Source organism: Lontra canadensis, unplaced genomic scaffold, assembly GCF_010015895.1.
Source record: "Lontra canadensis isolate GAN:19392208 unplaced genomic scaffold, GSC_riverotter_1.0 scaffold170, whole genome shotgun sequence".
NCBI lineage: Eukaryota > Metazoa > Chordata > Mammalia > Carnivora > Mustelidae > Lontra > Lontra canadensis.
Genome location: NW_022631164.1, coordinates 1,127,663 through 1,147,372, shown reverse-complemented (window position 1 = coordinate 1,147,372; position 19,710 = coordinate 1,127,663). Strand labels below are relative to the sequence as shown.

General features: G+C 37.3%; 2 protein-coding genes across 5 annotated transcripts in view; one reads left to right on the top strand and one right to left on the bottom strand.

The window, feature by feature from the left end:
- SPDYA (speedy/RINGO cell cycle regulator family member A) overlaps positions 1 to 2,985 on the top strand; it is a 32,753-nt gene extending 29,768 nt beyond the window's left edge. For 2 of the 3 annotated variants that reach the window (XM_032845847.1, XM_032845848.1), the window contains exon 7: positions 2,884 to 2,985. In XM_032845847.1, the coding sequence (XP_032701738.1) occupies positions 2,884 to 2,972 (89 nt within the window). In that variant the 3' untranslated portion in view covers positions 2,973 to 2,985. The remainder of the gene's footprint in view (positions 1 to 2,883) is intronic. The other variant, XM_032845852.1, reaches the window with a different exon arrangement.
- A 177-nt stretch (positions 2,986 to 3,162) lies between these two features.
- TRMT61B (tRNA methyltransferase 61B) lies at positions 3,163 to 18,498 on the bottom strand. Of its 2 annotated transcripts, none has more exons than XM_032845845.1 (7): positions 17,758 to 18,498; positions 12,496 to 12,598; positions 9,632 to 9,822; positions 4,826 to 4,917; positions 4,146 to 4,372; positions 3,360 to 3,440; positions 3,163 to 3,277 (listed from the first exon to the last, which is right to left on the bottom strand). In XM_032845845.1, the coding sequence occupies exons 1-7, from the start codon at positions 18,466 to 18,468 to the stop codon at positions 3,234 to 3,236; spliced, it is 1,449 nt and encodes a 482-aa protein (XP_032701736.1). In that variant the 5' UTR covers positions 18,469 to 18,498; the 3' UTR covers positions 3,163 to 3,233. The 2 variants fall into 2 exon arrangements, with proteins under 2 accessions (XP_032701736.1, XP_032701737.1); XM_032845846.1 differs by having other exon boundaries at positions 3,360 to 3,437.
- Positions 18,499 to 19,710: the final 1,212 nt, after the last annotated feature.

Genomic DNA, 19,710 nt, shown 5'->3' with positions numbered 1-19,710 from the left:
TTATGCTGTTTTAAGCCTGATGACACTTAAATTAATCTGAAACATGAATATGCAGAGGACGCCTTAGATTTTAGAGTGAAGCCAAAGGAAAAAAAGCATATGCCAAATCTTATTCCTGGATCACATAGGCAGGAATGGGACATTGCAACTGTTATATAATCTAAAACCAAATAATTTTTCCTCAAAAAAAAAAATCCTTTTCTGAACTTATTTATTTCAATCACTACAAATGATGTAGTCATACAGGTTTAAAATCCTAATACTTAATGAAGGCATAATGAGGGCTTATAATTAATGATGTAACAGGGCAATGCTAATTACATGAACAACATTTAGGAACACAAAGATTCCAGAATTAATTTTGTAGGATGAGAGACTTGTTAAAGACTTTTTAGAGGAAGTAATATATGAGCTGAGCATTGACTAAGTCCTGCTTTGCCCAGCAAAGGAAGGGAAACGGCTTCTGAATAGCAGATGAAGCTTTGAAAATATATAGCTTCATTCTCTCTACATCCAATGAGTCACGAGCACATCTGGTTATTCCTTCACAATATTTTTTAAGTCTCTGCCTTTCCCTCACCTCAAAGTTGTATGTTACTACCAATCAACTCATAATGTATACTATGTGTTACTGTGAAATTTCTAATTCACTTGTTTTTCCCTTCCTTTACATACTCAGATGCTGCTTACAAACTAACTTTTAAAAAAATACCTCCTTTTACTTGACTGTAGAACCTTCAGGAGTCCCTACTGCCTCTGAAGTACAGAGTTCAAACTTCCAATTCTCCCATAGTCCATGAGCTATATGCCTAAATCTCTCCCTAGAACCAAAGCAACAAATAAAACAATACATGATCAAGTATGGGCTTATAGCCATCAGCACACTTTTACTGACCATTTACTGAGTGGAAAAGGTAGAAACTCTGGAAGGTACTAGGAAGACAGTTGAGTCAGTCACAAATCTGGAGGAGTTTACAGTATGATAGATGACAGCCAAATGTGAATTTAGAAAGCTAACTATAGAAAACCTCATCTGTCCCATAAGCAAGACTACAAACATGCTTAATGTTCTAGTGGAGACATGGAGAAAGGGCTTAAGCTGAACTACAACCATATAAATAAATGCTTATTTGCTTATATAGTTTGATTTTTCAGTTTCGCTTAATATTAGAATGGACACTGTTAAAGAAGACTTGTTCAACAACTATTGAACACAGTGTACCAAACAGAAACATAATGAAATAGGAATAGAATGGGGCACCTGGGTGGCTTAGACGGTTAAGTTTCTGACTCGATCTCAGCTCAGGTCTTGATCTCAGGGTCATGAGTTCAGGCTTCACGTTGGGACCAGAGCCCAGCATGAAGCCTACTTTAAAAAAAAAAAAAAAAAAAAAGGAAAAGAAATAGGAGTAGAAGGTACAACTTTTCTTTGCTCTTAACCCAGTCCCTTCTCCAAGTAGAACAATTACAGCTTGCATTCAAAACAATACATGAAGGACAGAATTTTATTACTGATTAAATAGAATGGCAGAAGAAAGGGAAGTCCGTCTGTCCTTCCTTCCTTCCTTCCTTCCTTCTTTCCTTCCTTCCTTTCTCTTGTTTGACACAGGGAGAGAGAGGACAGGCAGGGTGATCATGAGGGAGAAGCAGGCTCCTCACTGAGCAGGGAGCCCCACATGGGGCTTGATCCCAGGACCCTGGGATCATGACCTGAGGCAAAGGCAACTTAACCAACTGCACCACTCAGGCACCCCAAAAGGGAAGTATTTGACAGAACTTAAAATGTACTTCAGAGCTTCTAGATATCTGGCAATGTAATGAAAACTATAAAGTCATTATTACTGTATGAGTGTTCATATAATTACCATTAAGAAATATGACACCAGAAGACTACTCTGCTTATGATTCAGTCAGTTCCTGAAATGCAACCAGAGTGATTTCTTTTTTTTCAAAACACAGATCTAAACATGTTACCCTTCACTTCACTAAATTGTTCAGTGAGACTCTATTTTTCTTAGCATGAATAAACTCCTTAAGAGGTCTACAAGATCCTGCAAGGCCTGACCCCTACCTATTTTTCTGGTCTCTTTCACTCAACCTCAGCATTGCTGGCTTTTTGTACTCATTTTCCCTGTTATAATTAACTTGTACTTACCATTCAGGTTTCAGCTCAATTGTCACTTGCACAGGTAGTTATTTAACCAGAGAAAAGTCCCTACAATATTACTCTGTACTTCTTTGGAGCATTTATAACAATTTTAATTTTATATTTGTGTGATTATTTAATGTCTAGGCTTTTTTTTAGACTATAGTCTAAAAAGTCAGAGCTTTTACGTTAAAAATTTCCACATAATGAAAAATATGTAAAATGTTATTTAGAATATATATATTATTTTAAATAGCTCCAGCCTAAGGGATAAACCCAGGAATAGCAGCATTTATCCACCCAGGCACTACCCTTTAAAACCTATAAAACATCTATATTTAAACAATAACCTAACCACTCTAAGTTTTTGTTTATCTGTAAAATATGGATAACCTTAAAGATGAGCTACACATACTAAGTGAAAAAATTTCATAAAGTTCTTAAAACAATGTAGGGCTCCTGGTAAATGCTAAATAACTGATATGAATAATAAACCCCTAATTAATTCTGATGTTTTTTCAAACGAGTTAAATTGATTCTGAGAAGGATAAAAGAGATTCAAGAATTGTTACAACTTTCCTTATAATTTCTAAGATGGTTATATCATTATCAGTTTTCTTTCTATTATTTACTATAACCCAGATTACTTTTTAAGACAGATAAAATCCATTAAAATATGTACTTAAAATACACAGATACATAAAATTTATCTTAAAATGCATATTTTATTTTGGTAGCCAATGACCATCAATCAAAGAAAGAAAAGAAAACTAATTTTATGAAGAAAGACAAATCAATGGAGTGGTTTACAGGAAGTGAAGAATGAGATGGCTCAACTAAACCAACTTGGAATCATTAACTACAAAATGTCAAACTAACTACAAGACAAGTGTCAAAATGGGACATTTAAACAGTTTTGAAATGTTACACATCTTCCTTTAGCTTTTGTTTTTCAAAATTATATGTAAAAGTTATACAAATCATAGTGACAGCTAATAATTCCAACTTATGAAAGTAGTGATTCACAATATAAAGTTCTATTTTGATACTTTTCCATCTTCAAATCACTTGCTGTCATCTGAGGTACTCAGTTATGTTGTGGTTTAAACTTCCTTAGCTTGACAAGAAAAGCTAATTTAAGGAGAGAAAAAAGTAAGGTCATTACAAAATTAGAAGAAAACACCATTTAATATGGCTTGAAAACCTCACTCACCTGTATGACCAGTTTGCCAGTGTATAGGTCTAGCAATATAGGGAAATGATCCATATGGAAAATCAGAATGTGATTCTTCTGTTGTAGAACAAAATATATATTATAAGCTACATAAAATATCTTAGAATTTGTTCATAAAATTGTTAAAATACAAATTACTGCCCCTTTAAGTTTTTTCTCTCAGACATTTTTTTTCAGCATTTGTTTTGGAGCTACTCTGCTAGTTATCTTACAGAAACAATTTGTCAAGGATTAAATGATAAACATATACGGTTTTATAACCAAATGGATAAAAGCTTATATATCATTAATCAATGGATATTTGAAAACTTGTTCATGGCCTTTATAGTGTGTACACACAACAAGGACCTAAATTTACCTCTTTGAGGAATTCCAGTAGCATCTTGGAAGTTGCTTTTTGGAGCATTAGCTATTTGCATATCAGGTCCTATTAAATTCTTTCCCTTCAGTAATAATCACTGACCTAAATTTAAAATATCCTTTAATATATTTAAAGTATTTCATAAGCCAACCTCCTTGATACAAAAATATTAATACTATAAGAAGTTCAATACTTCAAAGGTATCAGAGTTTTACATAAAAGGCAAGAAGAGTCATTATTCTGTCCCTTAAAGATTTTAATTTAACAGAATAAATATATTTCAATTTCTCTACAGAAAAAGAACAAATCCCTGAGAAATAGTTTTATAATCATTGGTCAATACACTCAGGAACCTATTCTCCATTTATTATTACAAACATGTATGAAATAAAATTGAAGCTCACCAGTGTCATCCTCTTGAAACATCTCACCTTCAATTCTGATTTTCTTTTGAGAATGTAATTGTAAATCGGTGTTAATTTTAGGTTCTATTTTTTGAGCTAAAGTTCCATTTTTCTGTTTTGCAAGGCAAACCAACCAATCTCTAACAATTACTTCACTTATCTTTTCACATGAGAGAGCAAGTTCACAGATGCGAATTCCATCTAAAAGCTCAATAACCTGTGTGATGCTTTTAGAAAAGTGAAAAAAAAGTACTTTAAATTTCTATTACAATAATAACTTGATACTTATTTTAAGTTCACTATACCTCTTAACCCAAATTTAAATGCTATTGTTAAACCAAGGGGGAAATATAAACATGCAAGTTAGAGCACATAACACGCAATTTCATAGAATACTAAGTAAAAAAATACAGAGACTATGATTTAACATTATTGTTCACATTAAACTTTAAAAACTTTTTTTCGAAATTGTAAGAAATCTGCATCTTATTTTACATTCAGGTAAAGGGTGACTGCAACAGCGATATGTGTTGTTGGGACATACGTCATTTCATAACAGTTTTACAAGATGACGTATATAACTAATTCGGTTACAGAATGAACATTATAGTCAACTACTTGAGATAAAACAAAAGTGTATTTAAAATCACAGTACAAAGAAGAATAGCCACATTACTCACTTGGCTAGATATACAGCGCACACACCACCTTGTTTAAGATTTGGGTATAAAACAGGCAAAGCAACTTGAGGATTCAACATGTCCAAAGCTACCTGTCAGGGGGGAAAGCAAATCAGACTGAGTTTTGGTTAAACAAAGTACAGGTCTTCTTTCTTACTGTGGTAAAATGATATACTTCTGGAAAGCAATCACCCAGTTAAAATCTTCATTTTTTTAAACTCTAGTATTATTTGCTGCCATTTTGCTGCTCTCAAAAAGGCATCCTTATTATTATACACAGTGTCACAGTACTTGACTACATGAAAATCATAATGGTGTGTCTTGTACTTGGCAATATCAATAATACAGGAATCTTTCTTCAGCTATATCTAATATACACATATATATACAAATGCACATGTATACAAATAAAGTTTTACTGCTTTAGTTCAGCTTTTGTTAACAGAAATTCACATTATCTCAAATATGTATTCCTATGTTCAAAAGGAAAGTTATGAGTATTAATTTTAGAGATTCTAAAATGCAAGAATCCTGACCCTTAGTTCTTTATTCTTCATCCAACTGCAGAATACAGGGTTGTACTCATAAAAGATGCCAAATGAATACAATGAGTAAATGAAATTTAAAAAGCAAACTCATTTAAAACAAAAATAAATTTGGTCAAAATAGAAAATAAAGTGGCTTTTATTGATGGATAACTCTGGAAAGCTAAGAGTAATTGACACAACATAGTTACTAAACTAGAAATTATTCCATTATTTATGTGTTTTTTCAAATAGTATTAATGGGTCATCATTCATTATTAATTCATTCACCAAATATTTATGGAGTACCTTCCATGTGCCAAGCATTTTGCTAAGTAGTAAGAATATAACAGGAGCTTATATTCTATTTCGTTTCAAGGGAACATATATTCTAGTAAAGGGACAGACATTAAATAAAAATCCAATAAATATGTAAGTCAGAGGAGGATAAGTGACATGAAGAACTACAGAATTATAAAGCAGGATATGAAGGATAGAGAGTAATGGAAAGGAAGTGCTATTTTATACATAGGCTGGTCAGTGAAGAGACCTGAAGAAAATGATTAAGCTTACCCTATGGAAATTTAGGGGGGAAGTAGCTCCAGATGGACAGAACAGCAAATACAAATGTTCTGAGGCTGTAGGATACTTGGAGAGTCTGAGAAGGCCACTGGCACTGCAGTGGAGACAAAAGGGGGGAAATGGTAAGAGATGAATTGTGAGTATACAATTCAGTGGCATAAGTACATTCTGACTTATTTTTTAAATCTACACATAGAAAAGACCAGGAGAAGGCAAGGAAGGATGATGGTGACTTGCAATAGTAAAGAGCACTAGATGTGATAACCAGCGGGTATATATTTTGAAATGATAGAGCCAATTAGAATTAGGATCGGTTGTAGGATACCAGAGAAAGAGGATGAATCCAGTGTTTTTAGCCCAAGCCACTGAAAGAACATAGATGTCATTTTCTAATGAGGTGATTTCTAAAATGGTGAAGACCATGGGAGGGGCAGGCTTGGCAGAAATAATCAAGAATTCAGGTTTGGACAGGAGTTTAAAATGCCTATTAGATGCTAAGCTATAAGTAACCAAGAAAACTGTGTTTAGGGGCGCCTGGGTGGCTCAGTCATTAAGCGTCTGCCTTAGGTCCGGATCATGGGCCCAGGGTCCTGGGATCGAGCCCCATATGGGGCTCCCTGCTCAACTGGAAGCCTGCTTCTCCCTCTCCCACTCCTCCTGCTTCTGTTTCCTCTCTTGTTGTGTTTCTGTCAAACAAATAAATAAAATCTTAAAAAAAATAAAACAAAAAAACTGTGTTTAAAAAAAAAATGCCTATTAGATTTCAAGGAAAGATCTCAATGACTGAATCAAAGGGTCAACAGGATAAACATAAATGGGCTTCTTCAGCTATAGTTTGTGTTATTGACAAGGACCAAAAGAAACTTGCCAAAGCTCTTGAATACTCTCTGCTCCATTAATACTTCCATCCATCTGGTCACTCAAACCAGAAACTTGTTGGGAGTCATCATTTTCTTTACCTTGAATTCTCTTTTGAGAATCTGTGGGATTTTGTTGTTTCTGTTTGGATTAAAATTACTCAGGCCCACAAACCTATTAAGTTTTTCTCAAATTTATCCTGCTGCTAATGCCTTCGATCAGGACCTCATTGTATCTTGTTGTAACATTACAATAGGTCTCTACATAGACTCACAGCCTTATTCTTCCACCAGAATTACTCTAAAATGGAAGAGTATACTTATCTTGATGAGTACTGAGCAATATTTGGAATTGCTGAATCACTATATTGTACACCTGATGAGTTACTTTAAAATAGGAATCTGGACATTCTCCTCCCGCACTCAGGAACTCATCAGTAGTTCTCATTATTTATAAGAAAATGTCTTGGGGCACCTGGGTGGCTCAGTTGGTTAAGCAGCTGCCTTCGGCTCAGGTCATGATCTTAAGGTCCTGGGATGCAGCCCTGCCTCGGGCTCCCTACTCAGCAGGGAGTCTGCTTGTCCCTCTCCCTCTGCCTGCCTCTCTGCTTACTTGTGCTCTCTGTCAAATAAATAAAAATCTTAAAAAAAAAAGAAAAGAAAAGAAAATGTCTCTATGCCCTAGCTTAATATACATACAAATGTTCTTCATTATGTAGCCCCTTAAGACTGCATTTACAGCTTCATCTCATGATACTCAATTTCTACAGCCATGGTGTCCCATGCTTCAGTCTTTCCAGTAATTGTTTATATGTCTATTTTCTAACTGAAAGCTCCTTTAAATGTATAATTCATTTCTGTCTTAGCATGGTACATGGCACATAACAGGTCTTTCATGTTTGTTGAATCAAGAAACAGTGGTTCACTAATTCAGAAAATGAGGATAAACCCCGGTTAGATGAGTAAGGTACATTCCATTAAAGAGGTGATCTTTGATCTAAACTTTGAGGGGAAAATAGATTTTAAACAGGTAGAGAAAAGGAAAGAGATAATAATGATGAAAATCATAGCTAATATTTCTTTAATGTTTACTATACACCAGGTACTGTTCTATGTACTTTATATGAAGTATCTTATTTAATCCTTAACAACTCTATGAAATATGAACTATTACTATCATTCCTGTTTAATATGTGAGGGGACTAAGGCACAGAAAGATTAAGTAACTTATCCAAGATCATCTTGGCTTTTATGGGAGCCCAAGAGTAAACCAGACTGAATGGACACCAAAACTTATTTCCTCTTCTCCCCCTTTCTCTCCTCAGGTAATCATTGTCCTGTTGCATAGTTTTAAATTTTACATATGTGTGGCCATTCCATACATATTCCTTTATAATGCTTTTTTTCACTAAGCACCATGTCTTTGAGATACACTGATGTAGGTGTAGTACATTTATTTCACTATGTTAAATAACACTATTTTTAAAGTATTCCATTTGTCCATTCATTCTTCTGGTGGTTAGGCTTTTTAAATTTTGTTTAAAATATTTTATTAGCCATTTTTTCTCCTTTTGTTCTCTGTCTTTGTGGTTTAACACCTTATTTGTTCAATTTACCATCATTTTGGATGGTAGGAGTATGGGTCCTCCTCCTCTAATTTCTCATACTGGCAATCATATGACAGTATTACTCAAGACAGTCCATCAGATAAATCTGGTACGGAATATTCTTTTAGATCAGGGATGGTTCAACAGGTTTCTACAAAGCTTCAACGGTATCATTAAAATCCTTTGTTGTATTTCATGATCATCAAGCAAACTTCTGATGACAATTAACCTTCCAGGTAACTGTAACATTCTGATAGATGGTCTATGTAAAGAAATTACTTTTTTCTGGCCCTTACTGAGCTGTAATATGCAAGACAAACAAGGATGAGGAAAAAGAACTGTGGTCTTTGTATCCAGGAATCTGAGTCACCAAAACTACAGACTTTATTAATATTCAAGATAGGAACCAGTCCTGATTAAAAAAAAAAATCTCTTTGAACTTCATTTTTCAACTAGTTTCCCCATAAATGTCCTAAAGTAATCCTACTTTCCAACAGCCAATTAAAAAAAACAAAGACAACCTAGGTCTCAGTCTGTGGTGCCAAGCTATGAAATGATAATGGAATCATCAAGGATAAGGCAACTTACATTAGAATTCTGAACCTCTGAAGCCAACTAAATACCTCCATGTCCCACATCACTACCATCACTGGTCAGCCCAAGATATTCCCTCATCATCTATCCTTTCATCTTCATACTACTCTGTTTCTTCTCCCTAACTCAACCTCTCACTGGTCCTCCTCCTCACAAATCCATCCACTCCACCTTCTGGAGCTATGCTCATAATGCATGCCTCCAACCTCAGTATCTTTAATGAACACTCATCTACATCCTCATGTTAACTGTCTAAAGATGCCTCTTGCCTGTTCCCCCACAAATGAGGGTTATTTATTCCCCCAAATCTCACAACATGAGGTCAGGTACTGGGATATGCTCCCAAAGCTGCTCCTAAATTATTATTCCTTTATCCTAGAAATGCTGCAGTTCATGATGCTCAACTACTCCTCTTACTATCTGGTCATTACCCCACGCTTATTAACAGCTTTGGCATCTGATTCAGCATATCTCTCTGCTCTAAATCATACCATAATATTAAAGGAAAATATTCCTCCTACTCCTAGAGACAGAAATGGGGCAAATAATAAAGGAAAAGCATTCTCCACACAAAGGAAGTGTGATCCTTGTTTTCTACATTGTCAGTATTAGATATCATAGGACCCACTTTAGAAAACTTACCGCATCAAATGTTAAAGTTTTTATGTCTTCGGTTGCTCCTGAAATATCCTTATGAATAAAATTCACGTTGTCTGGCCACTCATCTACATGACTCATTTTCCATGAATCACACCAGTTTTTATAATTCCTCTTAGCCAATTCATGGTGGTCTTTTCGTGCTTCAAAACTTATGACTCGTCCTTGTGATCCAACTTAATTTAAAAAAAAAAGAATTTATATTTCACTGTATTGTATCATTTCATAAAAGAATATAAAAAATATTCTGCAAAGGTATTACATTAATGTGAAAAAATAATTCAAATAGTTCAAGGTTAGAAAACTATCCTATCCCAGATCCTTAATCAATTTTCCTCTCCAGAGGAACCATATTACCAGGTATTTACTCTGCAAGATACCTAGTGCCAAGTGTCTTTCCCTGTTTTTAACACATTAAAACATACATGTATTGTATATACTGTCCTATACTTCCTCCTACTTACCAGTGTTATTTCAGTGATTAATAATCTACTCCATTCCTTTTAAGAGCTACTATGGTATGGCTATACCATAGTTTATTTAACTGGTCATCTACTGATGAACATTCAGCTTGTTTCTAGCCTGATGCTACTAACAAACAATATTGCAATGAAAATTGTTGCCTAAACCTTTGTATCCATGAAAAGACAAAGTCGTCAAAATGAAATTACAAGCTCAAGAGGTATGTGACTTGTTTATTTTGAAATTGCCAAATTAGCTTCCAAAAAATAATATCAATTTATATTCTACAAACAATGTAGTAAAGTGCCTATTTCTCCATACTTTCTCCAACAAAAACTTTCCAAACTTTTAATTTGTGTCAATCTAAAAACTAAATATAGTTTTATCATTGTAGTTGTAATTTACATTTCTTTTGTTGTGGATGAAACCCTGAACCCTAGCCCTAATCCTAAACCTAATCTATGTTACGCATCACTACACTCTTTAGGGTAAATACCCAGTAGTGCAATTGCTGGGTTGTAGGGTAGCTCTATTTTCATTTCTTTTGTTATGGATGTTAATATGGATGTTAGGCATTTCATATATTTAAAAGATATTTGTACTTTTGTGTGTATCTGAAGAACTTTTAAACTGTTTGGCATAGTAATAGTTTCTGCAGAAGACTATGCATTTTAATTAAAGGCGATTAATTTCCCACCCACCTCTATTTGAGGTTATTTGATATCATTTAGAAGTTGTCCTAGATCAGTAAGTCTACAGTTTACTAATGAAAAATTTAAATTCTAGAACGTCTTTTGAAATAAAACTCCAGCTGCAATTCATCATGTTCTCAAGGGACAGAATTTAATGTTAACAATAGCATATGCTAAATAATTGGAAAAGAATTTTATGGAGGAAAAAAAAAATCCATCGCAAAGATAAATAGCAGTAATTTCTCGATCGCTCATAGTTTGGGATTATTCATGCCATGACACTCCAACACTGTAGACGTTAGAAACACGGGCGCTCCTCCTCTCCCACAGATTTTTATAAATTCTCTCTGTCAGATGCATTTAGGATTCAGTTACTGATTGCGAAGAAATGACTGCCTTTAACTATGTACAGAAAAGAATAAAAAAAGATTTGAGGAGGCCAGAATGAATTTCCTGACCTAGTATAAACTGGATTATGTCTGTATGTGATGCCATTAAGTGAAAGAACAAAAAGTTTAATTCCGTATATTTCTATCGGTATTCTTTATACAAGCTACCCACATGCACCTATGACAGCTCTAACAAAGTTTATTATTTAAAAAAGAATGCACTAAAGAGAACGTGAATGGTTTAAAAAAAAAAAAAAATCTACCCACAGAGAGTGCGGTCACTGTTCAGTGGTCTGTCATTAACCGAGGAAGAACAACTGCACCAGCAGCCAGAGCAGCCAATGCAATCCTGACACTCAGAGGAATTAAACAGTCAACGGGAGCAATAATCAATTAGATATTTATGTTTACTGTATACCTCTTGATTTTTGATGAGGTGCTGCCCTCAAGCAATACATTTACCAACTGACAATTTTTAGAGACTTTGCAGCTGAGCGCCCTCTACATTTTATCTTCTCTCCTACTGAATCTTTATCTGGAATTGTTATTAACAAAAACAGGTACACATATGAACCAAAAGACAAATACAAGAATGTTCAGAGCAGCACTATTCATAATATTCAACTCAAACGCCCATCGACAGAATGGAAAAGCTGTGATTTGTTTATAAAATGGAGTAGCTACACAGCCACTCAAAGGAAAGAACTACTGCTACACGCAATGGCTGACTCTCACAAACAGAATGTTGAAAGGAGCCACATTCAAGGTGTACATAATGTATGATTCTTTTTATACAAGGTTCAAAGCAAGCAAAACTCATCAATGATGGTAAAAGGCAGAACAGTGGTTACCTTTAGGGAGAATCGATTATGACTAAGAGGAGACATGAGAACATGTCTGTGATGCAGCAACAGTCCCTGTCTTCATTTGGGTGATAACTACTTGAGTATAGTCACTATATTAAAAATTCTTCGACGTCTACACACTTAGGATCTGTGCACTATAGCTATGTTATGTCCCAGTAAAAAGTTCAGTTAAAAAAAAAAAAAAGATGCCTTAAAACACATGGAGGGCACAAGAGAAAGCACAGAAAATGGAGAGAAGGTTAGAGAGAGAATGACTAGAAGAAATATACAAGGTGGAAAGAAAAACAGTTGCCTGCATTTGGTTTCAAGGAGAATGCTCTCCATCACAGTTATGTGAATATTTTCTAAGACATCTTTATCCACTTAATTTTCTGTTATTATGAAAGATTGAATGTTTTCTTTGCTGATCTAAATTCAGCTCATTTCTCTCGGTCTCTTACCTGCTTTGGATAAAAATAAGCTCATTCCACCAGAGCCTGAGCCAGCTTCCAAAACAGTATCCCCTGGGTGGATATCCATCATCAACAGTATCATACTCATATCCTATGATTGAAACATAGTATGGGTGACTCAGTGTCCAATAAATATGTACTAAGCACAGACTCTTATCAAACACTATGTTAGACCTGGAAAAGAAAGGAGTGAAAAAGAGTATTAAAATCTGGCCCAGATTTTACTTCGAAATAAGAGATTCAGCAATCAATTAGCAAATAAAGAAGCACTTCAGCATAATACCAAAATTACAGACAGTACGTAGCAATAGAAGCCCAGAGAATAGTGGTATCAGCAGAAGGCCCTCGCTTAAAGACACAGAGAATTTAAGGAAACAATCACGAAGTAGAAATGGTATTAAAGAAAACAGAGGTAGAATAAACACAGTTTCCTCATCTCAGAAGAAGAGAAAAGGAGAGAACTGAATGCCAGGCTAAAGCACTTGAACTTGACCTGGTCAGTAACTGGGGCATGTCACCAAGGTAATATACATGGCATTTTATGAAGATTAATCTGACAGGGAAATGCAAGATATACTAGAGAAGAGAAAAATTAGACCCTAAGACCAGTTAGGAAGTATTACATAATCTCTGTATGAAAGGAAATGAACTTCTCATTTAGCATTAGAATACCAGTGATAAATAGGACCTATTTCACAAACGCTATAATTGAAGAATTGTTAACAGGAGTGTCAGGGATAATAATAATAATAAGGGCTATTTATTGAAACTTTACCATGTGCCAGGCTTCTTTAAGAATACAAATTGCTTTCATAAACTTATTTAATCAGGACAATAATATGAGAAAACTATCATCATCCCCATTACAAAGACAAATCAAAGACGTTAAGTAATTTTCCCAAAGTCACACAGCCAGGAATTAACTGGACAAGTCAGGAGTAAAATGGATGTTGAACTCACAGAGACCACGCTGTTGATCATTAACACTATACCACTTGTTATACAGAAAATTTTAAACATTAGCATGTATTTCAACACTACCCCATCTGAACCTTTGAAAATTGCTAATAAATAAGCAGCACATCTGGTAAGTTTTACTAGCTTTTCCTTCTCTGGAAAAAGCTGCTGTGAAAATTCTTAAAGAGATTTCTAGGATCCTGTCGAGTCACAAAAAATTGTATATTAAATATAGGTTTGGTTGCATAAGAAAATGTTCAACAGGTACAGCTGTCCAATTAAAAGCCAAAATGTATTTTCTGAAATGAAAGGCTAAGGCTTGGGCCAAATGATACACAGACACATAATTTTTAAGATATATTAGTCCAAAAGTTTCATTCACAAATGCTGATTCTTTCAGACATACATAACATCTCCCCAAATGCCAGGCACCTAGGGGTAGAGTGGGGAGGGAGTACAATTTCACACAGCAGTAGGAGCAGCTTGGGTAGTTTTAACAGTGGAATGTCCTGCAGAAGGCGATTCTATTTTCTTGGATCACATAAAATAAAGAACCCAACTATTATGAAATAAAAACTTAAGCACGCTTTAGCTTTTGCTTCCCGCTATTCAGGTTACATGGTATCAATGGGATGAGTTTTCTAGACTGGATTTCACCATATATATTCTAGCAATTTCAGTTCAAAACTTGGGGAGGGGGGACGTTAGCATTTAATCATTTCCCTACGTCTTCCCAAAAGGGATTTAAAGCTATTGGGAGAGTCCTCCAGAGTTACAAACTATCATTCTACTATTGAGTTTTCTGCATTTTTAAAAAATTTTATTAACATATAATGTATTATTTGCTTCAGGGGTACAGGTCTGTGAATCATCAGTCTTACACAATTCACAGCACTCACCATAGCACATACCCTCCGCAATGTCTGTCACCCAACCACCCTATCCCTCCCCACTACACCCCCCAGCAACCCTCTTAATCCTGAGATTAAGAGTCTCCTGTGGTTTTTCTCCCTTCCTGGTCCCATCTTGTTTTGTTTTTTTCCCTCCCTTCCCCCCACGACCCCCCCACCCTGCCTCTCAAATTCCTCATATCAGAGAGATGATACAATAATTGTCTTTCTCTGACTTATTTCGCTTAGCATAAACCCTCCAGTTCCATCCATGTTGTTGCAAATGGCAAGATTTCATTTTTTGATGGCTGCATAGTATTTCATTATATATATATATATATACGCATATATATGCATATATATATATATACACACACACACACACACAAACATACACACACACACACCCCACATCTTCTTTATCCATTCATCTGGTGATGGACATCTAGTTTGGCTATTGTGGACATTGCTGCTATAAACATCTGGGTATAGGTGCCGCTTCGGATTGCTACACTTGTATCTTTAGGGTAAATACCCAGTAGTGCGATCGCTGGGTTGTAGGGTAGCTCTATTTTCAACTTTTTGAGGAACCTCCATGCTGTTTTCCAGAATGGACTTCAGGTAACAACAACCCTTTCAAACTTCCATTTTTCCTCAACATGAATTCCAGTCTCTTTCTTGATTAATTCAGTAATATAAATCTAACCCTCAGCCGAAAGATTTAATAAGTAGGCTGCACTTAGGCTTCATTAAGTTGCAACAATTTCTACTCTCCCTTTGTTCTTCTGTTAAGTGCCACAATCATGCATATCAGCAGAAAATATTAATTTTAAAAATTTGGGGAGCAGGAGCGTCTGGTGCTTCTATCAGGTAACCGTCTCGACTCTTGGTTTCCCACCCAGGTCATGATCTCAGATTCCTGAGATCAAGCCCCATGTCAGGGTCTGCATTCAGCACTGAGTCTACTTGAGATTTTCTCCCTCTTCCTCTGCCTTTCCCACATGTGCACTCTCTCTCTCAAAAAAAAATAAATAAGTATTTTAAAATTTAAAAAAATAAAAAATAAAATTTGGGGAATGTTTCCATTTATATTTCTACTCCAAACCTAAAAGTGCTTGATACTGACCAACGTGAAATGTTGACATTTCACAAGTATCTGTTAGGAAGTTTATTTGAAATTACTCCCACAAAAAATAAATAAATTACTCCACAGATCTACTTTTACTATTAAGACAAAACTATGTAATTCTAACACAGAGGCCAGCTTTCAAGTCAACTGAGGTACTCTCTCTCTTTTTTTTAAAGATTTATTTATTTGACAGAGAGAGAGAGATCACAAGAAGGCAGAGAGGCAGGCAGAGAGAGGGGGAAGCAGAAAGCCCGATGCCAGGCTCGATCCCAGGACTCTGGGATCATGACCTGAGCCGAAGGCAGAGGCTTGAACCCACTGAGCCATGCAAGCACCCCTACTGGGGTACTCTCTTAAAAAGCATTTCAAAGTTGTAAAGGTTGAAGTCAAATTTCCTGTAGCCACCACTTGGGAAATAAAAAGAGAAGTCAACACCTAGAATATTTAGTATTTAAAGTCCTGTTTAGGATGGAGGGGGTACGTGGGTGGTCAGTTAAGCACCTACCTTCAGCTCAGGTGGAGCCCCCGCATCAGGCTCCTTGCTCAGCGGGGAGCCTGCTTCTCCCTCTCCTCTCCACTTGTGCTCTCTCAAAGAAATAAAATCTTTAAAATAAGTAAATACATACATACATGCATACATACATACGTAAATTCCTCCTTAGAATGGAGCACTGTGACTTTTATCTGTAACAAATGGAAAGGCAGAAAGTGCACTAAAGATTCAGCTTTATAACTTTATAAAATACAACTATTCTCTCAGTTTTGTCTAGTGAGGAGGAAAAAAGATGTGGGGAAGCAAGATAAAATTATGAAAGTCTTCTTTTTTTTTTTTTTTTTTTGGAGCTAGATTGAACAGTCAGAAAAGGAAAAAGAAAATAAGAAAAAGACAGTTTCTGTCAAGAGTTTATGGTACCCCCCTGGCCTAAAGCCTCAAAAGATTTTCTTAGTCCCTTGGTAGATCTTTTAAAACATAAATTGGAGGGGCACCTGGGTGGCTCAGTGGGTTAAAGCCTCTGCCTTCGGCTCAGGTCATGATCCCAGGGTCCTGGGATCTGCTCAGCAGAGAGCCTGCTTCCCCCTCTCTGCCTACTTGTGATCTCTGTCTGTCAAATAAATAAATAAAAATCTTTAAAAAAAAAACCATAATTGGATTCCTACTTAGAATATTCCAGTGGTACCCAATGCACATGGAATAACCACATGTCATACCACTCTCCCCCTCACCTAACTCACTCAAGCCATTATAGCATCTCTGCACTACTCTTCCCTTTGTGAGAACACTGGGCTCCAAGATCTTTGCATGGCTGGGTTCTCCTTATATAAGGTTTCTTATCTAACATACCTCTTTTGAGACCTTCTCTAACCATCTGACATAAAGTATTCTCTTCCCCCAGATCACCCAGCATGTCATTGTTAATCTATTTGTCTTCATGGCACTTAGCACTACCTGCAATTATCTCAACCTTTCATTTACTTGTGTGTTCTCTGGCACCCCTTATAGGATGTAACATCCAGGTTGAGAGCAAGGACTGGGGCTCATCACCATACCTCCCCTATAATAGTACCCTGATTATAGAAGATATGTAATTATTTGCTGAATGAATGATGAATGACTCTTCATCTGGGGATAGGAATTGTTACAAAGGAATATTCTACCCAAGGACTGTGACTGTGATTAAAAAACTGAAATAAACCTAGCAATGGATGATTCATATGAAGTTGTAACAAGAAACTAGGCAGTTAATTTATTATACAGAATATTTCTTGTATGTTCAGTGTTTAATGTTAGCTGTTTTAATAGAAAACTATTTTTTCCCTAAAGAGAAATGCACAGTAACATATCTACCATTGATGAAACATACACCTAGTAACACGCTTTATTTAATTAAATGATGATTAAAATATTTTCGTAATGGTACCAAAGGGTTGAACATTCTCGAATCCTGAACTTGTAAATTTAAGGGTCATGGGGGACAAACATAAGTGCCTGATTAGCTCACATAACATAACTCTATACATTAGGTCAATATTCTTTTCACTTTACAGATGAGAGAGTCAACACTCCCAGAATAAAAGTAAAAGGTGGCTGTTTCCTCCTAATATTCGCAATCATAACATATGTAAGTCCCATCCATTGTTGTTTGGTGGTTTTTTTTTTTTTTAAATCTGAGAATAAAAACTTTAAATGTTCTGAAATGTGCTTTACGCACATTTATCAGGACTGTAGCTGGGCTCTTTCTGGAACCAATACGCACCTAACTCCCACCGCATTACCTTAGGATACGTTATGGCAGGCCCTCTTTTCATCAGTAATACATAGTCTTCCAGTGCCGGCCTCCTCAGCATGAGCTGCTTACCGGAAGTCGTCGTCAGTATCTGGCCGGGAAACTTTCCCACGATCTCGCTGAATGGGACTCTCCCCCAGCTACTATTTAAGTGTCCGGCGTTACTCAACCTAAATAACTTTTTAAATTGTGTTTCTCTCTTCCCAGTCTCAGCTAAGATCAGCTCCCCAGCGCGAAAGGACCCCTCCCTGGAAGCTGGGTAGGAAGAGGAGCCAGGAAGCTCTTCTACCCCAGTCACGGACTGGGCCATGGAGGCGGGCAAGGGACCCCCGGAACCCTGGTGGACGGGACCGGGCTGGCCCCGGTGTCCGCTCGAGTCTTCGCGCTCTTGAGAGGGTGACTCCTCTTGCGGCGGCGTCTGTCTGAGAACCTCCAGTGAGGAAAGACATCCGATCCCAGTGCCTCGGACGCGCAGAGGGAGAGATGGAGGCTCTGTGCTGGGGGCTTTCCTCTGTGACGCTTCACGTCGTCCCTCTCCGTCTCGTGCGTTTCTAGGACAGGATTCGCAACACAATGACCGGGCTGTCTCCAAGAGCTCTCGCTCAAGGCCCCGCAGGAACGGAGAAGCTCGGAGCCCTAGCCACCTCCTGGGGCGCCGCAGCCGGAGGAGGACCAGACCTCGCCGGCCCGCTGACAGCATGGTGTCCGGCGCAGACGCCGTCGCACACAAGTGGCGTAGAGCCGGGCGAGGCCCTCCCCCGCTGGACGTACTGACGCAGCCGTCAGGGTATCCGCCGCTTTTTCGCCGGAAGAGCTCCGCAAACTGCGCATGCGTTCAGGGGGCGGGGTAGTCCTAATGGGGGGCGGGGCGCAAGGGCTGCGGGGTGTCGCTGAGTAACTGTCCCAGGAGCGAGTCACACTCTGGGGCAGGGGCACATTTTCCTCTTCGGAATGTGTGCAGAGTAAACAGTTGGCCGCTGACAAATCCCCACCAGCCTCACGCTGGGGACAGGAGGATTAAGAGAGACAAAGCCTGTCAAAGTGCTGTGTAAACTGAAGTCCTGGACCAGGGTCGGCTCGCTGGTCATCAGAAAGAGGAACGTCACATGGTCACCCCAAGATGTAGGAATTAAAAAGCCCAGAGATGCGTTGGACTGTCGCCTTTTGGAAGGGCCACCCGCTGATCCCCGTTCCTTTCCAACTGACTGCGAAGTTCTTCCCCCGCCAGCTTTAGCAAGTCCCTTCGACTGGGCTCTGACTGTCTGCTTGCCTGCCCCAGGCTTAGGGAGTCGAGGAGGGCCGACTGAAGTTACTCACTGGGTTCTTATTTAGCAGAACTGTTTCTAATAATTAAAATATAACAGTTAATTCTTTTACTACCCCTAAAACTCAACAGAATCTTCTTTAAGGAGGGGAAAAGCCGTTGCTAAAACAGGGTTGTAGGGCAGAAGGGTATTGCTAAATTTAATCCCCTCAAGATTCATGCATTGAAGTCCCAGTATCTCGGAATGTGACTGTATTTGGGAATAGGTTAAAGAGGTAATTAAGTTAAAGTGAAGTCATTAATGTGGGACCTAATTCACTATGAGTGGTGTCCTTATAAGAAAAGGGGATTAGAACACAGGCACGCTTGGAAGATCGGCTAAAGACAGGCAGCAGATGTCCATCTACAAACCGAGACAGGCCTCAGAAGAAACCAAACCTGCAGACAACTTGATTTTCGACTTAACATGCTCCAAAACTGTGAGAAAATTAATTTGTTGTGTAAGAAAAAAAAAAAAAAAAGATTATTTGCATTTTCTCTCTTTTTTTTTTTAATTGAATCTGTTTAAAAATCATTTATTCCAGGGATGCTTGGGTGGTTCAGTCGGTGAAGCACCTGACTGTTGCTTTCAGCTTAGGTCCTGATCTCAGGGTCTTGGGATTGAGCCCCTTATCTCCT

Coding starts and splice junctions, on each gene's coding strand:
- TRMT61B (XM_032845845.1), bottom strand. CDS start 18,468: ATGCTGTCAGCGGGCCGGCGAGGTCTGGTCCTCCTCCGGCTGCGGCGC. Junction 9,823..12,495: donor CTTATTTTTATCCAAAGCAG/GTAAGAGACCGA, acceptor TTTTAAATTAAG/TTGGATCACAAGGACGAGTC. Junction 3,441..4,145: donor GTTTCAAGAGGATGACACTG/GTGAGCTTCAAT, acceptor TTTGTTCTACAA/CAGAAGAATCACATTCTGAT.